Source organism: Galeopterus variegatus, unplaced genomic scaffold, assembly GCF_000696425.1.
Source record: "Galeopterus variegatus unplaced genomic scaffold, G_variegatus-3.0.2 Scaffold875, whole genome shotgun sequence".
NCBI lineage: Eukaryota > Metazoa > Chordata > Mammalia > Dermoptera > Cynocephalidae > Galeopterus > Galeopterus variegatus.
Window position 1 is genome coordinate 377,907 of NW_007726986.1, and position 25,486 is coordinate 403,392.

Genomic DNA, 25,486 nt, shown 5'->3' on the forward strand with positions numbered 1-25,486 from the left:
GACAGTTAATAGGAGGAGCCTAAAAATGGGTCCTTGCTGCCTTACCACTCAGCTTCTTTTACTAGCCCTCCCTGAGGATCCCAACTGAAAGGGATCTGTTTCTTTTTCTCTACTAGTCTTCAGCATAAACTGCCTTGCATCACAGTTAATTATGTTCATAGTTCCTTTACTAGGTTAAAAGTTCCATTAGGATATGAAGGATGTCTTACGTATCTTTTTCTCCTCTAAAGCAATGAACATTGTAGTTTATTCAATTATTTATGGAAATGGATAAATCAAAACACAAATCAAAAATTTTCCCAGTGAAGTCCAAGTAGAAACAGAAAATTTCTTTATTTGTACAGTTAGTAGCTGCACTGTATTTACAACATATACTTAATGTAAATAAAATATATCCTTTTAATATAGTTCCTTCCTGTGGATAAATTTATTTCTTATTCCAATGTATTTTTTGGGTGTGATGATGAAACTGATTTGGGATGATCATCCACAGGTGTCAAACTTAGTTACATTTTCTTTGTCCTTTCTGGGTTAGTGTTAGCATATCACATATTCATCCATAGGTTTTCTCAGGAAGACTTTTCTAAACAACCCATTTTTAATTTTATAATGTCCTCAGTTGTGTTAAATAAGCTAAATTCAAAGCAACTAAGGTTAACCATATCAGAGTAAAAAGTAAAATAAATTTAATTAGAAAATTCAAAGAGATGACAGCACAGAAAAAAAAATCTAAAATTAATTGTAATGTGATCTGAATGAGTTCATATCTCGTCATCCTAATGTGTGAGCCAGGACACACACACTAGCACACAAAGAGTTCTCTGACCATGCCAAATAACAGGCCAAAGGAGTCAATCTCATAAAAGAAATTTAAAAAGGCAAAGTCATTCAGCATAAGTCTAACACAGGATTTTAGATATTCTAAATTATCAAATCTTTCAAAAAAAAAAAAGCAAAGATCCATATTGCTTTTTAGTTTTGTAAATAATACATTCATTGTCATATTCATTTTGTTCATTAAATGGCAAAAACCATTAAATCATTTTCCCCTGTGTTAAAACATTCAAGCACATTATTGAAAAGAGGCAATGAAAACTCTGTCTCTAAATTTTTTAAAGACAAGGGAGGCAACTAGGGATAAACAGGGATTAAGCCTAGAAAATGTCTCAAAGTGCTATCTAGCTTTTGAATGTCATGTCTCTTAACTGAACAAGATTCAGAACATAAAGATTCAGGGGCTTTCAGGCACAGACAGACACTTTCTCCATTCATTACACTCCTATTCTTAGAGAGGTCAATACAGGGATCCAGATACTTACTGCAGAATTTTCCAATTATCCTGACTTCTATTAGCAATTTCTGCTACCAAAACTTGAGATTATCTCAATCAGTAAATGTAACTAAGTTTAAAAGGCTATTAGCTGCACATTAAGGTTTGTAGAGATGAAATGACATAACATCTGAGATTGGCTTTTAAATAGTTCCGTGGAAGAGAAAATAAAGATAGGTGAAGCAAATGCAACAAAGTTATAATTACTAAATCTAGGGCATGGGATTATGGTGCTTCACCATATTATTCTCTCTACTTTTGTATGGGCTTGAGAATTTTTGTAATAAGACTTTTTAAAAAAGAGCTTTAGGAAATACAGTTCATCATTAATATAGATCTATGGGTCTATACACAGGACAGAAGGCTTTGTTGAAAAAAATTCAAGCTAGCCTTGAATCTGGGACTCTTTACTAGGTTTAAAAAAACATTTTTATCTGTCTTTCTCAAAGGAAGGAATTAACACAAATCTACACACTATCCTGGGATGTATAATCTGTGTTAACACAATACATTTTTTAAAACTTTAGCTTAAAATTAGAGAAATCTAAATTTTTTAGAAAAGAAACATTACCATGTTACAGTCCTGGGCTGAACACAATGGGAGACATGGATTTGGATTCTGGTTTAGCTTTTAATTTGGAGGAGAAAAGAAGAGAGTGTTAATTCCACAAATCCAGATCCCCTAATCCTTTTCTCAGATCTAAGTAGTTTTTCTCATGGGGATTTAACATTCTGCCCTGCCAGTTACAGAAGTACACAGATGGGGGTCTCTGTTTGGAGGTCATACTTCTCTGTGGTACAGAAGTCACTTTCAACCCCAGAGGAAACAGGATACTCTGGGCCGAGCCTCAACCTTCCTGGCCTGTTCTTCATTCTCTTTCTCCCCTCTCTGCCATGCGTTCCCCATCATGCCTGTCATGACAACCTATACAATGCTCAGGAATCCAAAAAGAAAAGAGCTCCCTGGGTCTATGGGAACGATCATTCTTGTTTCTATGCAAAATCTGGCTTGGGAAACTATAATTTTGACATAAGTTAACTGGCATTGAATTAGAAATAAAAGAGGAGTCAGACAGCAACAAACTCTCCCATTCTGTTCATTTTGCATAATTTTCATGACCGTGGAGCCTACACTGTCACTGTTTTTTTTTTTTTTTCATATTTTCTTCAAATAGAGATTAAAGACTCAGTTAAGAACTCACTCTATTAACAGTGACACCATGGAAACACCTTTTTTAAAATGAGGTATTTGGTTTAATGTCCCAAACAGAAGTTTGGGCAAACTGCAGAAATAGTCTAGTGGGTAAGAAAATGAAAGTGAATACAATGAAATATAAAACAGAAACAGGATCTGGCCATATGCTGCTGTGACACCCTGAGAATATTTTAGACAAAATAAATCCACTCACATTATATCTCTAAAAGTAAAACCCAGCAGGATTTTTCCTAGTGCATACATTTCTACTTAGAAAAGACAATGAGAATGAAGAGGTGAGTGAACACGAGCAAGGTAAAGAGACTAAAATCATTCTTACTGTCCCCTTCCCCACTCTAATAAAAAATAGTTATTAATGGACAAATATTTCCCTTGCTTTCAGATTACCTTAGAAAAATGTTTAGAATTACTGCAACAACAGCACTTACAAGTGAATTTATGCAGAACTGTTGTCAAGGCTCAAAATACCATGAAAGATCTTGAGAAAACAGTTAAGTAATTCACATAAAAAACTGGACAATCAGGTTAGCCAGGCCCAAAATGATGATGATGACGTGAAAGATTAATTTAGGCCATGTCAGACGCTCTTCTTGGTGGAGAGAGATTATATAGATGAGAGATGGATATATGAATACAAAGGCCAGCCCGCATGCTGCTCCTGAATATCTGCAAAATAAAAGCTTTGGGGTAAATATTCATCTTGCATTTTGCTTTTTCTGATTTACAGTTAAGGTAAATATAGTACAATTTAAATCCTCTTCAGTCTGATATTGGAACAAAATTATTTTTGATTCATTTGTTATTGACATAAAGCATTATTTGCTAAATTGATATAAAATATTATTTCCTGCCCATCTTTATAGCATCTGCTTGACAAAGAGTTTTTATTCATCCCTCAAACGTCCATAGCTCCTCTGTGTCTCAGTGGTTGTGGCTACTTCCTCAGAAACATCTGGAGATAGGCTTCCTATCTTTGATCTTTTATAAATTAATTGTGCATTCTGAGTTTTTGAGGTACTGTTAGCCTCTATTTAAGGATGAGAACGGATGAGTGCCTCTGTGGCATTCAGCATAATTATCAAAGATAGCAACAAAAATACCTGAACAGGAGACTGTGACAGAGAAATATGTACTTTCTTCTCCCTTTCCCTATATTTGAGTTTTCTTGAGGAACAGCTTAATAGGAACTTGTAAGTCTATTACATAAACATCAGGCTAATTAATCTCCCCTCTTGTTTCTTGTTAATTTCTTAGGTAAGAATCTTCAAAATGTGACTCAGCCCTGCTGCCTATATTAAGGAAGAGAAATCAAATAATTTTCCATGATAATTTGAGGTCACAAATTTATTCCCATTAGTCACCTGTCACAACTTTTTTAGGGAAAGGATCTTAAGGAAAGAGCCATCTGGGACCAAAACTTGTACTTAAATTCTTCCTTTCTGACTACAATTAACACTGAAATATGTTTTTGAGTAGAAATGGATTAAGGAAGTTAGGATATAGCCCTGACATATAAAGGACTTTCCAGGTACACCCAAGAAGTTATATATTAAAAATAACTTTTTATTTTTATTTTTTTTGTTGTTTTTTGTTTTTTTTTTTTTTAAAGATGACCGGTAAGGGGATCTTAACCCTTGACTTGGTGTTGTCAGCACCGCACTCTCCCGAGTGAGCCACGGGGCCGGCCCAACTTTTTATTTTGGATAAAGAGAAAGGCAATGCAGTGGAAGATTATGACAAAAAGAAAAACAAAGAGAAAGCTGCCTGAGGCTAAGTAATAATGGGGCTTCTAGAGTCAGTTCTCCACCGGAAATGGAAGACAATGAGCACCTGAACGATACCAAGGAGCTACATCTGAATGTTGCCTGTTTTAAATACTCACAGAACATCCATAAAATTAAATTAAAACAACAACAGAAAAGGCCTAAAAATAAAGACCAACATACAAGGGGCACAATTCCCTTACAGTCAGTACCTTATGATCCCTCCTATGTTTGGGTAGAAACAGGCCATGGTCACTCCAGCTCCCACAATAAATAGATTAAGAATCAGCACATGGAAAATGCTAGAAGTTGAGAAGAGAGTTTGGAGGAAAGAAAAAATATGAAAGTAGGCAAATTATAACTACTAATATGAGAACAAAATTCATTCTTAACATTTTAAAAATGACAATGTCTTAACAATAATACCACAGCAAAAAAAGAAGGTAATAATAATATTTAATGCTTTAATCAGATAGTGAAACTAGCCCTTTTGTGCAATTATATAAATTTTGTAGGAGCAAACTGGTAGTGTGTATGAGAGTTAACATTCTTTGATCTCTAATTCCATCTAGAATATCTTGAGGAAATAATCAAAACCTTGAAAAAAGGTACTAACATAAATATATTTATGGAAAAACAGAAGAATTCTAGTTACAGCAAGTCAACAATCTACTTGACAGAATACATTAAAAATTATTATTATTATTACCTAAATGGTAAAAAACCATTTAGGCAATTTGGAAAAAAGCTAGCTAGATTTTTACTACATAAGACAATCCAAAAACATTTGAAAAAATATCAGAAGTAAATACACTGAAAAGGCAGTAGTGATTGTATTACAATTTGAAATTTTGGGTAATACATCCTCTTTTCTATATTTAACAAACATTTTGTAAAGCGTTTATTTTACTTTTACAATAACAAAATTATATTAAGAGAAAGGCAAAATGGGCAGGTTTTACTTTTCAGATTTAAGCACTTAAAACTACACACTATTTACCATGAATAGAATATTTACTAAATACTTTAACTAGATACTAACAATTCAAGGTTTGGGAATCAATTTTGGACACAAATAAAAATAATTGATGAAATTTGATGCTCAAGAAATAACTCCATTTCCCCAAAAAATGATTCTCAAAAGCCAATGTACACATCAAAGCAACCCTTTGGTCCCAAGTTATCAGAAGTTAATTAATCCCAGATTAAAAAAAATATAGAGAAAATTAAAAATAAGAAAAATTATTTACACAAATAAGTGTTTAGTCATACATGCTGATGAATTACAAAGATGTGAGGCTTTTAGATTTTACTATTTATCCAGAAATTCCAACTTTAAAATTGCCTCAGAGCTTTGAGACTTTGGCCTGGCCTTTGTTACTTCTGCATTGTAAAAGGAAAAAATTGTGTGTTCCAAAGTAGTAGTTCTCAAATTATGATTTGAAGCCCAGGGGTTCCCAATATCCTTTCAGAAGTCCCTGGGGTAAAAATTATTTTCATAATAATACAAGACATTATTTGCTTTGCAAAAACAATGGTGGGTAAAACTGCTGGTCCTTTAGGATGGATGGAGGCAGTTGCCCCTATCTGTATGCTATAATGTACTCTTCACTGTCAAATACTCTCAAAAGAAAAAAATAAGTTTTATTAAAAAATGTCCTTGATAAAGGAGTAAAACATTAGTTTTATTAAATTTCATACTTTGAATACACATCTTTTTAATATTCTATATGATCAAATGGGAAGTACATAATAAAGCACATCTGCTGCATTCTGAAGTATTATGGTTGCCTTGAGGAAAAGTACTTGAGCAGCTGAGCTGGAGGCCAACTTAGCTGTTTTTCACAACAAATGCTATTTTTCCTTGAAATGGAGACACACTATGGCCATTCAAACTTGGGTGTTTGACAGACATTTTCTTGAAAATGAATATGAGCTTGTCACTTCAAGGAAAACATCTAGCAGAATTTGTTGCCAGTGATAAAATTTGAGCTTTCAAATAAAAACCAGAATTTTGGCGAACCTGTATTTGCCACCCTGAGCTTGACAGTTTTGCAATATTTAAAGACTTTTATGATAAAATTGGTGGTGATATTAATCAATGTGGGTTTTGATATTGTATAATGAAGTGTGTCAACATTTAAAAGATCTGTAGAGCAATCCAATCAAGATGGCGGAATAGACAGTTCCCAGCGTCACTCTCTCCCACAAATCAACCAATTTACAACTATAAAAATGTAACATCAGCCAAGCTGGGGCCACTGGAGCTCAGGAGAAGAGGAGGAGAGACCTATGGAGTTCATGAAGGCAGGAGAAATCACGATGAGAGAAAGTAAAAGCTGCTCTGAGCATTTCGGGCGGCGGCTGCTTTAAGGCTCGAGCTGATGAGCACATGGAGCAGGAGCCGGCAGAAGCCGCAGCTGTGCCCTTCAGATGGAGTTACTTGGAGGCGGCAGGAGAGAAGAGGGCCTTGGCCCCCAGGACAGCAAAACCACTAATAGGGTTCCTGTGGACCCACGCAGGAGCGAAGAGCCAGAACAGCTGAAAATGGGAGTCATTCAGAAGCCGGTGAGTCATCGCAAGGGACTGGCGCAGGGCCCGTCCCATGGGAAGTGTTTGCACCACAGGTGGTGGGGGAGACAGGCCCACCAGGAGAACACTGGTGCACAGCAAGGACAGCCAATCTGCCCCTCAGTCAGCACAGGACCACTCAGAGGAGATGGTCGGGAATACAGAATTGCATGGGGTACAGTTTGATGAAAAAACTCAGGCCCAGATCAGAGATTCTACAGAACACAGATCCACCGGGTCTCTGGAGAGCCGGAAGTACCTATAAGATCAACCATTAAACCCTGAGCTGCACAAAAAGCATTCCCTAGGGAAAGAGCAGCAAAGTAGCAATTTAACTCAACAACACAGCTCAAGTACTGGTTCCCACAGGAAGTTCTCCCTGTTAGAAGCAAGCAAAGGACAAAAAATTAGTTCCGGCCCAGGCACACCACCAGCACCTTGGAGCCTGCCCAGGGACCTGAGGTAAGGAGAAGGGGACCAGACCTCTCTCCCACAACCAGGCACACCGATCCAGTTCTTCAAGACCCACCCGGGGACCTGAGGTATGGAGAAGGGGACTGGATCTCTCTCCCACAACCAGGCACACTGCACCAGTGCCTTGGGGCCTGCCCGGGGACCTGAGGCAAGGAGAAGGGGACCAGACTGCTCTCCCACAACCAGGCACAACGAGCCAGTGTCTTGGGGCCCACCCAGGGACCCAGGGTATGGAGTTGGGGACTGGACCTCTCTCCCACAACCAGGCACACCAAGCCAGCACCTTGGGCACCACCCAGGGACCCAGGGCATGGAGAAAGGGACTGGACCACCCTCCCACAACCAGGCACACTGAGCCAGCGCCTTGGGGCCCACCCAGGGACCTGAGTCATGGAGAAGGGGACTGGACCTCTCTCCCACACCCAGGCACAACATGCCAGCACCTCAGAGCCCACCCAGGGACCCAGGGCATGAAGAAAGGGACTGGACCTCCCTCCCACACCCAGGCACAACATGCCAGCACCTCAGAGCCCACCCAGGGACCCAGGGCATGAAGAAAGGGACCGGACCTCCCTCCCACAACCAGGCACAACATGCCAGCACCTCAGAGCCCACCCAGGGACCCAGGGCATGAAGAAAGGGACCGGACCTCCCTCCCACAACCAGGCACAACATGCCAGCACCTCGGAGCCCACCCGGGGACCCGGGGCATGGAGAAGGGGATCGGACCACCCTCCCACAACCAGGCACACCACACCAGCACCTTGGGGCTTGCCCGGGGACCTGAGGTATAGAGAAAGGGACTGGATCTCTCTCCCACAACCAGGCACACTGAGCCAGTGCTTCAGGGCCCACCTGGGGATCTGAGGCATGGAGAAGGGGACTGGATCTCTCTCCCACAACCAGGCACACCTCACCAGCACCTTGGGCCCTGCCCAGGGACCAAGGGCATTGAGAAGGGGATCGGATCACCCTCCCACAACCAGGCTCACTGAGCGAGCACCTTGGGTCCCCCCCAGTGACCCAAAGTATGGAGCCAGGAACCAGACCCTCCTCCCACAACAAGGCACACCACGTCAGTACCTCGGGGCCCACCCAGGGATCCAAGGCAAGGAGAAGGGGACTGGACCTCTCTCCCACAATCAGGGACACCATGCCAGCACCTCGGGGCCCACCTGGGTAACTGAGGCATGGAGAAGGGGACCTGACCCTCCTCCCACAACCAGGTACACTGCGCCAGTACCTCGGGGCCTGCCCAGGGACCCAGGACATGGAGAAGGGGACCTGACCCTCCTCCCACAACCAGGTACACTGCACCAGTACCTCGGGGCCTGCCCAGGGACCCAGGACATGGAGAAGGGGACTGGACCCCTCTCCCACATCCAGGCACATGGCACCAGCACCTTGGGGCCTGCCCAGGGACCAGAGGCATGGAGAAGGGGACCAAACACACCCCACAACCAGGCATACCACCAGTGCCAAGGAGCATGCCAAAAACAGCACCTCCATGTGGTGTCCCACCACAGCCACCACAATAACTATGGCTGCTGCAAAAGTGGCTAGACACCACAACCACCATGCAGATGGACCACCAGCCACAGGAATGCATTCACACAAGAAGAGTCACCAGCAGAGACAAAGAAAAGAAGAGGATGTCTCTTTCCACAAAACTCATTTCAGAGTGACACAAGAAGCATCTGCTCTATGATAATATTGGGGAACCTGATCACATCTCTCAGCATTGGACAGATCATCTAGGCAACAAGTTAACAGAGTAACCATTATTCTTTCAGAAGGAGAGAAGAAATCTAGGGCAATTAGAGGGGGGAGGGGGAGGTAATGGGGAAAGGGGAGAGGTTGGACAAGGGACATAAAGAATAATTACAATTTGTAACAATATATATGCTAGTAATATTGATTTAATCAACATATCTCAATGTTCAACCCCCAAAATATGTATAATTGATTTTGATTCAATAAATAAAATAAATTTAAAAAAAAAATAAAAGATCTGTAGAACTTGGCAAACCAACATTTTCCAAATGACCAAGCGTGATGTTACAGAATCACGCATGGGTAAAAGATCTAAAGTGCAAGACAGATCAATAGGTTTTAATGTAGCCAAGCTTTAGATTTCACATTGCAACTAATAAACTACCACTTGTTGAGTTATAGCATAGTATGAAAGAGTATTCACATTTATCTAAAAAGGCTATTAAAAGTATCCCCTTTCAAACTATGTATCTATGTGAAGCTGGATTTTCTTCACATATTTAAATGAAAACAACATATTGTAACAGACTGAATGCAGAAACAGAGAATACAATTGTCCACTAGTAAAGCAGACATTAAAGAGTTTTGAAAATGTAAAACAAAAAATTTTTAGAGGTATTTTTCATAAAAATGTTACTTATAGTAACAAGTAATGGTTTTATTATTGATTTTTTAAAAAATTAATAAATTCTCCATTTTAATTTTTCATATGTCAAATATTAATAGATACACCCATACAAACTAAAGCTCATGAGAGGGTCCTCAATAAATTTTAAGAGTATAAATGAGAGTGTATTCTTGATGCTAGGGGAAGAAATGAAATGTAAGTGCAAAAGGGAAATCCCAGACTTTTTCCAAGAAGAAAAAATATTACAACAGCCACCATTCTGCAAAATAATGGCAGAAAACAGGAATAATGCATTTACCTAAAATTTTTTCATCTATGACTTCACTGTATTTTTATTTTGGTGAATATAAATACATTACAGAGTATAAACACAACAGGAGTCTTATATTTACTGAACTCCAATCTTCTAGATTAGCCATGTTAGACTGTTATCAATGCTAGAGACCTGGAACTCTTGACATTTGCTTTGTTTTTAAACCAAAATATTTATAGCCAAAATTATTACTGAGGGACAGATTACATCAGTTCACTTCAAACAAGTACTGATTAAGATCATTTGTTTAGCTGGTTACTATAAATGCAATTTTTTTCCAAATTTTATTCAGAAGTTTTCTTCATTTAAGATAAGTTACTCCCAATAAAATAGGACTAGGTACTTTTCACTAGGATGAACCTATAATAAAACTTAATGTAAGAGTAGGAGTTAACCAAGGGTCCAAGAGAAAGCTTCAGGGAAACCTTGAAATGATATGTGGAAATTTCTCTTGGATAAGAGTAACTAGCTTTGAACAGATTTTCAAAGGGAGTAACCATTCCTCCATTCCCCAATATGAGGTTAAAAATCACAGCAGTAATTTAAACTTGTTATAAATCAAATGAGAATTTAAACTCATTATGTATCTCACCTTCAATTTTAAACTGATCATTTATGTAAAAATGCACAAATGTTAATAAGTATACAAGTATTAATGACCAATAATTAAAATAAAAACATTGCTTCTCTTCACTCACACACTGCTGACACAGGTATTATATACTATAAACTTCTTGGCAATATATAGGTTAAGAGCAACTAAATCAGATAAATATTAACTATACTAGAAGGAATGGACTTTAAATTATTCTGGACAAGGGAGTGGCTTCTATTTTTAAAGTTCTTTGCTGGAAAGGACACCAGTGATCTATCCTTAGTAACCATTTTCATTAGGCACATTTTTATAGCAAAAGGATCAGTCACACTTTAAACTGACCTGTTTGCACAGTCATTTGCTGCTTGCCACATCTTGCTGGTCAAGAGAAGAGTCCTTACCTAGGATAAATGTCACCGAAGACATGGCCCAATAGCTGGACACGAGCCAAGTAGCCTAAGAGCGGGTATACAGTCATCATCTGGAACAGCAGGAATATCCTTGCAATGAAGGATAGGGTATCACTGCTAGGGAAGTTGTCTAAAAAATTCTAATCCAAGAAAGATAATGAGGTAATGTTAAAAATTAAATTCAGTGCATTCAAACTCATAAAATGGAATGTCTTTGAACATAGGTGCCTCTCAAATTGTGGTTTGTGAACTGTTGTCCATTCACAAACTGCTTAACTATTTTTCAATGAGGTAAGTACAGAAATTGAAAGTAAATGTTTAGAGACTTTTTCAGATATTTGACACTGACACATTTTTATTCTATGTTTACAAAAGTATCAGTCTGTAATTGATTTGACATTAAAACAACAAAGGAAACCTTTTCCTTCACTACAGACAGATTGAGAAGCACTGACCTACGAGGTTCAAGCACAACACCCACATCTGTTTTAATATACTTAAATGACTAATTTAATTCAATGTTATTTCATTCTTACTAGCTGTCTTGCTTTCCCTCCTCTGAATCACTGTAACACTTTCAAAGTGAAGATTACAGAATAAGGTAAGAGTATATCTATCACCTAGGATCATCATTATTTACAGTTTATCACTAAATTGAAAAAGATTTATTTCTACTTCCTTTCATGACCCTTTTCTTCATTTTAGTTTGATATCAAAAAAATAGTTAATCATTCAGAATTTTTATTTTTATTTTTTCCTTTCAAATACAAATACCACAAATATTCCTATTCCCAAGAGAGTGGGTTTTATTTGGGATTGTCCATATAAGGGAATTTTTCAGCAAACATTTGGCTGCCAAAGAACTTCTGGAATCAAGGAAATCAAGAAAATAAGAACATTTCAAGCTATCATTAATGGCAGTAAATCAAACCTATTTCTCTTATAAAGATGAGAACACTATTAACACTACTCTGCTGAAATAACCTTCATAATTCAGCTGTAATAAAACACATTATATATTCCACTACACTCTATTAAAGAAATTTCTTTTGATTAGAAAGAAAGTCATCTATGAAATGCTGGTTTTTGTGAGAAATTCTTCAGTCACATAAAATTAGAGATTATACTATTCCTAAGTGTTTGATATGTTAAATCAAAAAAATATTACGGCAACCTTTTAGTAAAAAAGTTTTTAATTCTTTCTGTCTCTCTTTTTCACAGCCAAATAGTCTTTATTTGTTTTGCTGCCTGCCACTCAGTATCAAAATGGGCATCAGATCTATTATTAGGGACTGATGAACTAAGAACCTATTTTCCCAGGGCTTTTCCAGATCTGGGCCTCGGAAAATAAGTGAATTCAATGTATTCTCTGTAGGGGTTTTATAAATTCAGGAGTACTCCTGTAACAGTTCTCCACATAAAGAGAAATACATGTACATGATAGTAGTTATTTATTTGAGCACCATAAGGTGCCTGGCATGCAGTGTTATCTCAGAGTCCATCTAAAAATCTAATGGAGTATATACTATACTATTTAATAGAAAAGAATCTCTGAAGCTCAGAAAGAATGGGGAAAGTGCCTAAATTCCCGCCTTTAGAGTAGACAGTAGAGATAGTATTCAAACCCAGGCCTGTCTGATATTACATCTTGCTACTGTTATTACCCTGCCTTCTATGCATATATGAATGTATAAACAATAACACAGAGAGGGTACACAGTGCCTTACCTGCTCAATACAATCTTTGGATAATGGTGGTGAAGGAAATGAAGCAAAAACCAGGATTCCAATATAGAGATAAGTTAATGTTACCAACATATAAGCAATGCACAGGTCCCTCACCTGTAAATACAGAATAAAATTCCCATAATACTGAAAAAATGTGCAGCAAGTCTACCTGAATAGGCTAAATGAGAAGACTGACAAATAAATACAAAATGTATCTTTTAACCTGTGTATGTGTGTGTTTACTTTCTAGGTATCCAATCTGTTCACAGAAAGTAGTTAAAATCCACATGCTTTACAACTAATCTGCCAATTTTTTTTTTTTTTTAACTAGTCTGGACCTGTTGGCAGACTTATGAAGTTAACAAAAGGAGTGTTTTAACATGATAGAAATTTTGACTTATTTCAAAAGGTAATTTGTTTACCAAATTATAAAATACTTAACAATAATAAAACTAATGGACAACAAGAACATAAGTATAAGCTACCTTCAGTATGAACTATAAAATTAAAAACAAATTTCCTCCAGTAAATTAACTTAGATCATCAAAGCATGCCTAGACCACAAGAGTGAAATATATTAAGATATATTTAAAAAGGAAAGCTAGTTAAAGAGCAGACAACACACAAGTATTAAAGACAAGCCTAATAAACCTAAACAGTAAACATAAGGAAATCAAAAAGCAGCTGTTCAAACAGCTGCACAATGTTATTTCTGGAATCAGCAAACACACACAGAACATTAAATAAAGTGGATTGCTTTCTTCCACTGCTGTTCCCACCCTCCCAACCTCCCATCTTCTTGCAAAGTAAAAAGTTCCAAGATATTTAATGTTTGTAGCCAGCTGTCAGATCCAAACAGAACAGATTCTACAGCTCACAAATCTGGTCTCCATCACCACTAAAGTTATAGCCAAACAATTCAGTACAACTAAATTATGGCAATAAGCCTATTCATTCTTCATTTTTAACACAAATTACTTTGAAAGCTAAGAAAAGAGACTAGAAAAAAATATATACAAGCTTTGTTTTTTGGTTTGATAACACGATAAGTAAACTGGACATTTGGTCTTAGGAAACATTTCTGGTTTTTTCAATAACTTTCCTCCTTAAATGGGCTAAAGCAACAGCAGAATTTTATAAACTTGAATGTTGATAAATTCGGTTAAAAAGCAAGTAACAGGTTATGAGAAATCTTAAGGTCAGGTGTAAGTTGACTATCAGCTTGAAAACAAACCAGGGATTCCATACACTTAATTAGATGGTGGATAGGACCATGAAGCTAAAGGCTTATGCAAACTGGTTCCAGCTCTCACAAAGAGCCTCTTATTGTTTAGAGTTGATAGAGGAGAGAATGACCAATCCTGGGAGGTATGCGGGTGGTGTTTCAAAAATTTTCCTCTTTAGTTCATGAAGCTCTAGGGCCCATGGCAGGCTAGACTTCAGTAACCCCTAGGGTTGCCTCATAATCTTGTCTGGGATGAACAGAAATGAACCAGGCAACCCTTTTTTTCTTTTTTTTTGCAATGCCTATTTTTATATCAAAGGATAGTAATCTCCCATCTTGATATGATGTTTGAAAGTCATTCTACCCTCAGCCTACTCAGTGCCATTCAAGAAGAGAGGTAGCCTTGTAAAAAAATCTTGGGAGGCAAAACAGCTGTGCTAGAGAGAACTATATAAAAGAGGGACAGCCACCATTCCACGGACAGTCTTTAGCTTATATACCATCTGATCTCCACATTATTTTATGTCTGATTTGCTGCAAAGAAGTGTACCTCAGCACAGTTTGGGGGAAATTAGACGAAGATGTCAAGGCTAAGGTGCAAGGCCTTCTCAATAAGATAGTTTCCCCCTTCTGTTTCCCTGTTCTCATAGATTGTATACATATCTCAAATACAGCAACTGTTATTACACTGTATGGCAACTGTCATTAATTTTTATTGTAAAAGTAATCCATGTTCATGATAAAAAGGATCTCAAGTGGAGAGAAAATGTTCTCTGACACTCCCAAAATAGCCAAAGTTAATGGTTCTTGGATCGTGGTGGTATTTTAATTTTTCTCTAAATTGGTCTGCATCACTAGACTATGAGATTCTCAGGACAGGGACTGTGTATTTTTCATCTTTATAGCCACGATATCCAGGGGAACACTTGGTACATAATAGGAACTCAGTTAATGTGGATAAAACCACATTGGCTTCAATTACTTCAGTTCCATTATCAATGTAAATAGAGTTATTTTCATCATTTTGTAGATGAATAAACTAAGTGCAACCACTTTGTTCATGGTTACAAAGTGAGTAGCTGGTAAAGCCAATATTCAGATCAAGGTCTTCCTGGTTCCCAATTGCATGCCCTTAGTTACTATGATGGAGAGCTAATCAGCCTCCAATGCATTTCTGTCACAGCTAACAACAATAATGAACAAAATAAAGGGGAGGTAACAACTTATGAGCAAGAATGCATACAATAGAGCACATAGATGCAAGAGAAATACTAAGCTCAGAAAAGTTCTACTTCACAGTACTCTAACATATATTCAGTATCACTGGGTTGGGAGTTGCTTATCGGTGTTCATTTGAAAATATTCCAATGAACAGAAATGATGCTCTTATTATAAAAGTAGCTGAGGTTTAGAACAATCCTGGGAAACATGTCACCTATGAATAGCATACATATATGTGGGATTTGCTATTCTCTGGCTGAAACCCAAGCCATCATTGTACTAGTCCTGAAGATATGGCCTCTAGAAAATTTGTTTAACAGAAAAGGATAGAAAAAAGCTACCTTTTAGAAAATAAGTCTTAAAGTAAAAAATACATTTAAAAAGAGACCCAAGTAACAATATGAACTGGTGATATGTTAAGAAGCCTATAGATTAACAATGTAACCTACTCTGCTTCATAAATAAGCAATGGCTGGCAGAGTTAATGGTAGGAACTAAAGACAGGTAGAATGCCAGCTCACACTGAGGACTGGATTTATAACATGGCCAGAAGTGAGTCTGGGAGCACATTCCGTTTGTCAAAATTGGTTTATTATTTGTACCACATACCATTCATAGTGAAAAATACCACTCAGTGAAGCATTAACTAACAAAAATGACAGAAACTGACCACACAGAATTACCCCAAACATTTACATAAAAACTTCTCCTGGTGTATAGCCAAGTAACCTACAGACTCATACAAACAAGGAAAAAGTAAATAAATTATGATATATGGTATCTTAAACCATTTTAAAGAACAAAGCAGGGTAATACAACTAAAGAAAAAAGCCAAAACAAAACTAAACAAAAAAAAGGTTCTACTTCAAACACAATGAGGAAGTATGAAGAGGTCGATCCACATATGCAGGAGGGATATGGAGCACATGTTTTGCTGATAAGGAAAGAGCTGGATGATCTTCGGCCTCCTGTTTTTTTGGTAAGGTATGCCAAAGAAATAAAAATGATATCCCATATAGTTATATATATAAAAAATTATGTTTAGTGGAAAAAATATATACAGAATTAAGTCAAACTTGGAAACCTGGAAAATGTGATGACTACACCTGTTTAAGAGCCTCATTGTTTCTTTCTTCACAAATGTCTTTAGATCCAAGTCCAACTATAGTTTATACAATAGAGGAGGACTTTTCTATTCATTTGTCTTCTTTTCTACTTTCAAACTTTTGTTGACTAAGCTTGGAATGACTAACCCAATATCAACATTATGAATTCAGAGTCCCTACTAGCAAGCTTCACATTTTCTGACTTTAATATCAAGAAAATATTATCTCATGATATTAACAAGACTTCTATAAGTCAAATTACTTACTGAAACCTGCTGAAAGGTATAATCATTAAATAAAGCAAATGACAAAGTTCTTCTCAGAATATAGTACCAATAGCTTGATTTATGCTAATATATAAGCTAATTTCAGTATAATTAAAAGGATAGTGTACATATTTACATATATTTAAAGCACTTAGAATGTTGCTGGCATATAGTGCTTCATAAATGTTAGCCTCCTCGTTAGTAATTATTAATATTTTAAGAAGTTAATATGAAGTACTATTGGTTTTTTGAAAGTTAGACTATCACTTCATAATCTAGTTTCAATTAAGAAAATAGGAAAACATCATTCATTTAAACCTTTTCTTTTAAGCCTTTGTTTTAAAAATATTTTCCACAAGTAACAAAAGTTGAGTCAAATTTTATTAGCTAATTAACATACTAGTTGCACAAAGCTCTAGTCCCAAAACTCAGTGGAAATAAGAACTGATTTTATGGTATTTACATATGAAGTACGGATTTCAGGCAATAGGAAAACATCATTCATTTAAACCTTTTCTTTTAAGCCTTTGTTTTAAAAATATTTTCCCCAAGTAACAAAAGTTGAGTCAAATTTTATTAGCTAATTAACATACTAGTTGCACAAAGCCCTAGTCCCAAAACTCAGTGGAAATAAGAACTGATTTTATGGTATTTACATATGAAGTACGGATTTCAGGTTCCATTGAGTGCTCTCATAAGAAACGCAGAGACTGTTCCTCAGTCTTTGGGGGACCATGAAGTAAAAACACCCAATCCTGAGCTGCTCACACTGGGGCATGTATACCTCCAGATAAACTGGCATGATTTTCCAGGAAAGCAATTCTACTTAAGAATTTTAGGGTACAAAAAGTTAAGCACAGATAGTTCTCACTTTGCATGGTAGTATGAGACTGTAAAAATTACTGTATAACCTGAAACTGTGCAGAGTGACGATAGTAATAAGTAGGAAAAATTATGATTGTTCTGTGATCTTTAACACTTTTTGTCAAAACATTAAAAACTCTCTTACTGTCAGGTACAAATGTATAGGGAAATGAAAAAATACTAAAACTAATGTCTATATAGTACACTGTAATTTAAAATACCAGAAACATTGAGCAGCAAAGTGTTTTATTTCTTTGTAAAAACTTACCAAGAGAAGTTTGAATTATGCTTGCCTTTTTCTTTTCATTGTAAAGCCAAAATATGGAGCAAGCATCTTTTCCATGCCTCGATGAATTGTCATACTCCTTTATTCTACCTTTTTTTTAAAAAAATTTTTTTTATTGAATCATAATTGATTATACATATTTTGGGGGTTCAACGTTGACATGTTGATCAAATCAATATTACTAGCACATATATTGTTACAAGTCCTACTTATTCTTTATGCCCCTTGTCCAATCTCTCCTCATTCCGTTTCCTTCCCCCCTCCCCTCTCTAATTACTCTAGATTTCTTCTCTCCTTCTGAAAAAGCAATGGTTACTCTGTTGATTTGTTGCCTAGACAATCTGTCCAATGCTGAGAGGTGTGTTCAGGTCCCCCATATTATCATAGAGCAGATGCTTCTTCTGTCACTCTGGAACGGGCTTTGTGGAGAGAGACATCCTCTTCTTTTCTTTGGTCTCTGCTAGTGACTCTCCTTGTGTCAGTGCATTCCAGTGGACCATCTGCGAGGTGGTTGTGGCATCTAGCTGCTTTTGTGGCAGCCACGGTCTCTGCTAGTGACTCTCCTTGTGTCAGTGCATTCCAGTGGACCATCTGCGAGGTGGTTGCGGCATCTAGCTGCTTTTGTGGCAGCCACGGTTATTGTGGTGGCTGTGGTGGGCCACCCACATGGAGGTGATGTTTTTGGCATGCTCCTTGGCGCTGGCAGTGTGCCTGTTTGTGTGGCGGGGGTTTGGTCCCTGGATCTGTACCTCAGGATCCTGGGTAGGCCCCAAGGTGCTGACAGTGTGCCTGGTTAAAGGAGGGGGGTCTGGTTCCTGGCTCCATACCTCAGGTTTCTGGGCGGGCCCTGAGGTGCTGGTGGTGTGCTTGGTTGTGGGAGGGAGGTCCAGTCCCCAGGTCCATACCATAGGACCGTGGGCGGGCCCCGCATTTATTCTAACTTTGCATCAGCTTCTAACATTTCATACTTTGTGCTTTTGGTGTTGTAAAATATCTCCAAGAATTCCTTTAACGTGAAGTTTTCTGACAATGTCACTTCCTCTGAGACTTCTTCATTCTTGTCATTACAATCTTTCCAAATTCATGTTGATAAGTCCACCTTCCCTAAGTTCCTCTGGCTGCATATCTAGAATCTCTATTAATGGTGGCAGAGTCAACATTTCCACAATCAGCTATTTCTTTTATAACTCCATTTATGTTTGATCCAAATTTCACTTCCAGCATTATAGTTTTTTGTTTCATTGCTGTACTTTCACCTTTGTTTACCAATTCCCTCTTCCAATTATCCATTTTTATAAAATAACATGTGGGTTTATCAATGGGAGACAAGGAGGCAATATAACCACCTGCTTTGCGACTGTGTGTGAAGTGAACAACATGCACAGTCACCAATCACTGACAGACTTTGAAAGAAGTGATGTGATTGGTCACTAATCATGATGTGCACCTTTTATTTACACAGTGATTTGTGAACTGAAGGGCTAGGAGTGACCACTTTATGCATGTACCCATAATTCAAATCCTGTGGTAACTGAAATTTGAGCCATGTTGTTAGAGGCTGTGTAATTTACCTAAACCACAGCAACTGAAATTTATGCATATAGGAACTATGCAATGTGAGAACTGCTTGTAATTTAACTTATTGTTTTGAGACTCGTTTCTACTAACACAAACTAAGTATGAGACGATAAAAATATCCACGAGTGTTTAAGATAAAATATGAAACTTCGATGAAATTCTGTTGTTATTCACTACATTCTCAGGTATTATTCTCTGTTGTTCTCTATTATTAGGGAGATTTTGGTAGTAAAGTTTGAGAAGCATAGCCTTAAGGATAGAATAATCTGGGCCGGCCCGTGGCTCACTCGGGAGAGTGTGGTGCTGATAACACCAAGGCCCCAGGTTCAGATCCCACATAGGGATGGCCAGTTTTAAAAAGAATGTGCATTTTGCTGTTGAGAGAAAACTTTTATAAATGCCAACTGGATCATGTAGGTTGCTAAGAGTTTTTCATGCTTTCTATATCCTTACTTATTTTCATCTGTTTGTTCTATCAATTACTGAGGGAGGGCTGATAAAATCTCTAATTAGAATTGTGAATTTGTCTATTTCTCCTTTCAGCTTGGCAATTATTACTTCATTTATTTTGAAACTCTATCATTTGGTGGATATACATTTAGGATTATTATGTCTTTTTGATGAATTGATCCTTATAGTTCATTTTTTAACGTTCCTTTTTATCTCTGGCAATACTCCTCTTTCTGAAGTCTACTTTGTCTGATATCAATATAGCTGCTCCACCTTTCTTACGTTTAATGTTTGCATGGCAATTTTTTTTTTTAAAGTAAGTTTCTCATAGACAGTATATAGTTAGGTTTTGTCTTTTAACCAGTCGGACAATCTCTACCTTTTAAGTGCAGTGTTTAGATCATTTATATTTAATCTAATTATCGAGATGATTGGATTTAAATCTACTATCTTGCTATTTGTTTTCTATTTACCCCATCTGATTTTTGTTCCCTTTTTCCAGCCTTCTTTTGAATCAGTTGGGTATTTTTATGATTTTATCACCATTATTGGCTTCTTAGCTATACCTCTTCATTTTTTTAGTGGCTGCTCTATGGCAGGGGTTGGCAAACTATGGCCCATGGGCCAAATCTGTGCTGTTTTAGTAAATAAAATTTTAATGAAACACAGCCATCATCCATTTGTTTACTTATTGTCTATGGCTTCTTTCATGCTACAAGAGCAGAGTTGAATAGTTGTAACAAAACCCAGATGGCCTGCAATGCCTAAAATATTTATCATCTGAACCTTTACAGAAAATGTTTGCTGACCACTGCTCTACAACTTAAATTAAAAAATTAAGACCCTATAAAACACTGTTCCAAATACAGAGTGCCTCAAATACTGATTTAAAAAACCTGTCCTCAGGAGATGCAAAAGTCAGTTCATCAGATAATTACTCACATTGTTTTCTTGGTTCCTGTTGTTCTTCAAGAGTGTAATAATACAATTATGAATAAAGAAAGCAAGGGTAAGCACTCCAGTCAGCTGTGGAAACTGATATCTTATCTCTAGGAGAAAAAGAGACAAAATCATTAAAACTGACAACTAGAAAATGAATATTAGCAGCCAAAAGTTGATTACTAAAAATCAGTTGTCTCTCGGGCCGGCCCAGTGGCGCACTGGAGAGTGTGCCGCTTGGGAGCATGGTGGCGCTCCCGCCGAGGGTTCGGATCCCATGTGGAGACCGGTTCCTGCTCACTGGCTGAGCGTGGTGCGGGCGCAACACCAAGGGTTGCGAGCCCGTTGCCGGTCCCTGGTACGGGCGTGACACCGAGGGTTGCGATCCCGTTACCGGTCAGTAAAAAAGACAAAAAGGGGAAAAAAAAAAAAAATCAGTTGTCTCTGTTTTGTCCAGGGAATAATAATATTAAAATGTCTTCACAGAGTTCCTCATGGCCAGCATTGCACTTGGGCAAAGTACTTAAAAGGGAAAGAAAAAGAATCAAGAAATGTCTACTCTGTATATGTATTTTATATCAGTAATTCCTATCTGATGTCACAACCAGTATGTGGCAGGTCAGGATTCAAATTCAGAGTCTGTCTGATTCTACAGTCCTTCATTTTTCTAATACCTGAATTTGCCAGAAAAGTGTCTATAGAAATGGAATCATGGAGGGGAGCAATGGTCATTTAACAATCTTCAATGACATCTAAAAAGCATTATTTAAAAATATTAGAAATAACTTAAATTCCCACCTAGAGGGGATTGGTTAAACTAAGATTTAGTTGTATAGTGGTATAAAGTATTCAAAAAATATTGTAGAGGAAGATTTTATGCTATGGCAAGTGTTCATGATTCAAATAACATGTACAGTGTGATTTTACTTAAACTTTAAAAAATGTGTATGAAAAGATAAAAGACTGAAGGGATAGTCACAAAAATATAAATAGTAGTTATCTCTGGTTGATAGGATTTATTTAAAATTAACCACTTATCTATATTCTCTCAATTTTCTATAGTAAATACAAATTTACCTTAAAATAAGAATAATAAAATAACATTTTAAAAGCTCTCCCAATTTCTGTTTTGAGGTCTCCTAATAAGGAAGTAAAAAAATTCATTTTATGTATAATAAGACAATGATTTACTTGAAAATACTGCTGGCAAAATAGGTGGCAAAGTGGAGAACAACACATATCAGAGGATTCCTTAGTGTAAAAAGTAGAAATGTAGAAAAAGTCCACTGACTCTGTGCTATATTATTTTAGGAAAGGAAGTGAGAACAATTAAGAATTAAGCACTAACTCTTAAAGAAATCAGGAGGTAAGACCAACAAAATTATAGATTCTTGTTTTCTATCAAGTTTTTTGTTTTATTCAGCTTTCAACTGAATTTTTGTCTGTGGAAGCAATTAAAACTGTATTTTTCTTAGGTAAATTCTCCCCTTTTTTGTCTATAATCTTTTAAATTTTTTATATCTCAGCAATAAAATAAAATTTGGGGGCAAGTCCCACTTCTTCTTCTTCTTCTTTTTTTTTTCTCCAAACTTTCTGATAGGAATAGGACACTTCCTTAAGAAGAAAAAGACTGATCACTTCAGACCAACAGTCAGCATAATATTTATGTAACTATAAAAGAACAACCAGTTTTTTGTTTGTTTTTTTTGGAAGCTGGCTGGTAGGGGGATCCAAACCCTCAATCCTGGTGTTATCCTCACCATGCTCTAACCAAATGACCCTACTGGCCGGCCTAGGCACCATTTTTGAAAAGATGGTAAAATTATTATTATTTGCAGATGACCTTATTACTTGCATATATTCTTGGCAGAGAAACATTGAAAAACTGGTTAGTAAGAATTCAAAGTAAGGTAGCTAAATAGAAAAAAAATATTAAAAAAACCCAACATATTTCTTGTACACCTGTAATAACTCATTAGAAGCTATAAGAAGACAAATTAAAGGATCCCATTCGCAACAGCAAAATGACCTAAATTTGGCCTATGAATAACTTTAGTATTAACATGCCAAATTTATACTAAAATATTATAAACTCTACTGTGACAGCCATGGAGGTGTACTACTCAGACCTTTCAAGTGAGAACCTGATGCAAGGAGTGCAGTTAGCCGACAGTCTCCAGCTGTAGCCCCTTTGGGATCTACCGCCCTGTTTAAGCAAAAGTCACACTTTTCCTGGGAAGCTCCTTGCCAATGACTGAGCATGGCATGGTACTAGGGCCTGACCACTTTTCCCAACCCTGGACTCCTCTACAGGCAATCTTTGGGCCAGTGCTTCACATTGGGTTGGCTAAGACTTCCTCAGTCTATTTCTGCCCAATCCTTCTTCTTTCCCGCTCTCCTTCCATACATATCTGAGCTAAAATTGTGGTCTAATGTAGCCACCTATTCCTGCTTCCAATCCATTTTACCTTTCATAAGTGCTGCCCCAGTAAATTTCTTGCACTTCTAATTCCATTTTGGGGTGTGCTTACCAGAGAATCTGAACTGACACAGTTGGTATTGGAAATGGTCTGAGAAATCAGGCAGTGAGAAGGGATTTGGGCCCTGGATCACTCATCACCCAGCTTTCAATTATCATCTAAGCTGTGCTTTAGCTATATCATTACGTTCTGATAGTGTCTTCACTATCGTTGCTTTTCTAGATATCCTGTTGATTCAGAGAGACTGAAGAAATAAGGCTGTGGTGCATCTGACCTCAACTTACCTCTTTTTTTTTTTTTTTTTTGTATTTGACTATAGCAATTCCATTAAGATTTCTATTTTTAGGCACGGAATTTTAGGACTCTTCCTGTTCTACTCTATTCATCTCCTGAAGACACAGAAGCCTATCTCCTAGTTCAGGCAACCCCAAATAAGGGAGAAGGAGAGTCTCATAGCTGGTCTCCAGAGTTATTTTTAGCTCAAAATAGAAGGCTCTTCAAGATCTGGCCTTTGCCTTTTTATCCTTATCTCCTATCACTTTCCCAGCATGTATTCTTTCACTCTAGCTATTCAAATTCTTAAAATTTCCTAAATGGGTCATGTTCTATCAGGCTTAACTATGATGTAAACATGTTGTTCCCTTGACCTTGCATACCCCTTCTACCAATTTTTAGAGAAATCGTCTGGTCCTTAAAACATTCATTCACTTTTGAGAACCCTTCTCTGACTCTTAGTTCTTATTTATACGCAATTCCTCTATACTGCTGTGTCTCTGTGTGTATCTTTGCATTATGATTGCTAATTAACAAGTTGATGATACTGCTCAACTGCAAGGTCCTGGAGAGCAGAGGGTCATGTCTTATGAGGGTACTTCAAAAAGTTCAGACTTCAAAAAATTCATGGAAAAATAGAATTAAAAGATAATACACACTGTGTGGCATATAATCAGGGGAATTCATTTACTTCCAGAATAAAGGACTCTCAGCCACGAAATGTCAAAACTACTTTAAACTGTTTTTAGAGTAATTTTGTTTACTGCAAATATCTATTAGTTTTCAATAAGCTCTTTTCAATTTACCTGACGTTTCCTATTTCTCAGAGCGATTAACTTCAATTACCTCTAAGATACCTTGTGAAGCAACTTGTTAGGTGATCCTTTTCTACCTAAGGCAGGTGATAACACTGTTAGGTTTCTAACTTGCCAAATTACAGTGGGCAAATACACAGCTTTTTCCAATTAATCAACAAAGACTCTCTTTTTGAGTAAATTTCTTGAAAACCTAAGATTCTTTTTAACAGCATTATTGAGATGTAATTCACATAGGTTTCATCCATTTAAAGTGTACAATTAAATAGTTTTTAGTATTCAGAGTTGTGTGACCACCACCGCAGCATTTCATTCCTTTTCTATTGCCAAATAACATTCCATTGTGTAGATTATACCACATTTTATTTATCCATTCAACAGTGATAGATGTTGGGTGGTTTCTACTTCTTGACTATGATGAATACTGCTGCTATGTATGAGTTTTTGTGTGGAAGACATGCCTTTTTAAAGAGCACAGAAATTTATACCATGATCACTGCACAGTAAGTTAGAGAAGACAAACAGATTCCTTCACAAAATAGTTTTAAAGAAGCCCCAAACTTCTGATCATTTTCAAATTGCTTACTTTATTCCTTCAAAATGGCATATCATGAAAGGATGTAAGCAGATGGGGAGAAGAGAATTGCAACACATATATGTGACAAAGGATTCATATCCAGAGTGTATAAAGAACTATAAATCAATAAGAAAAAAACAGGCAAATAGGAAAATGGTTAAAAGACTTGAAGAGGCGCTACACAAAAGAAGAAATCCAAACAACTAATGAACATATGTAAACATCATTAGTCATCAGGGAAATACAAATCAAAACCACAAATAATACCATTACATACCCAACAGAAAGGTTAGACAAGAAAAATAGAATATACAGGTGCTGTTGAAAATGTGGAGCAACTAGAACTCTCAAACTCTGCTGGTTGGAATGTAAGTTGGTAAAAATATTTTGGAAAGCTGTTTAGCAATATTTACTAAAGCAGAACATATGTGCACCCTCTGATCTAGCAATTCCACTCCTAGGTTTAAACTCAAGAGAAAGCTGCCATAGGTTCACCAAAAGATCTATATAAGAACTAAGAATGAGAGAAGGCAGGAGCACACCTAGGGACCTAGGCAGCACTCCTAGGTTTAAACTCAAGAGAAAGCTGCCATAGGTTCACCAAAA

At 37.1% G+C, this 25,486-nt stretch overlaps 1 protein-coding gene across 3 annotated transcripts in view; it reads right to left on the bottom strand.

Moving 5' to 3' along the window:
- Positions 1-314: 314 nt before the first annotated feature.
- The window catches only part of SLC38A9 (solute carrier family 38, member 9), a 90,479-nt gene continuing 65,307 nt past the window's right edge, over positions 315-25,486 (bottom strand). For 2 of the 3 annotated variants that reach the window (XM_008573093.1, XM_008573094.1), the window contains exons 11-15: positions 20,739-20,845; positions 12,801-12,914; positions 11,065-11,213; positions 4,522-4,611; positions 315-3,212 (exon numbers count right to left, since the gene is read on the bottom strand). In XM_008573093.1, coding sequence (XP_008571315.1) covers positions 3,047-3,212; positions 4,522-4,611; positions 11,065-11,213; positions 12,801-12,914; positions 20,739-20,845 — 626 coding nt within the window. In that variant the 3' untranslated portion in view covers positions 315-3,046. Of the gene's footprint in view, positions 3,213-4,521; positions 4,612-11,005; positions 11,214-12,800; positions 12,915-20,738; positions 20,846-25,486 lie in introns of those variants that run through there. The other variant, XR_550509.1, reaches the window with a different exon arrangement.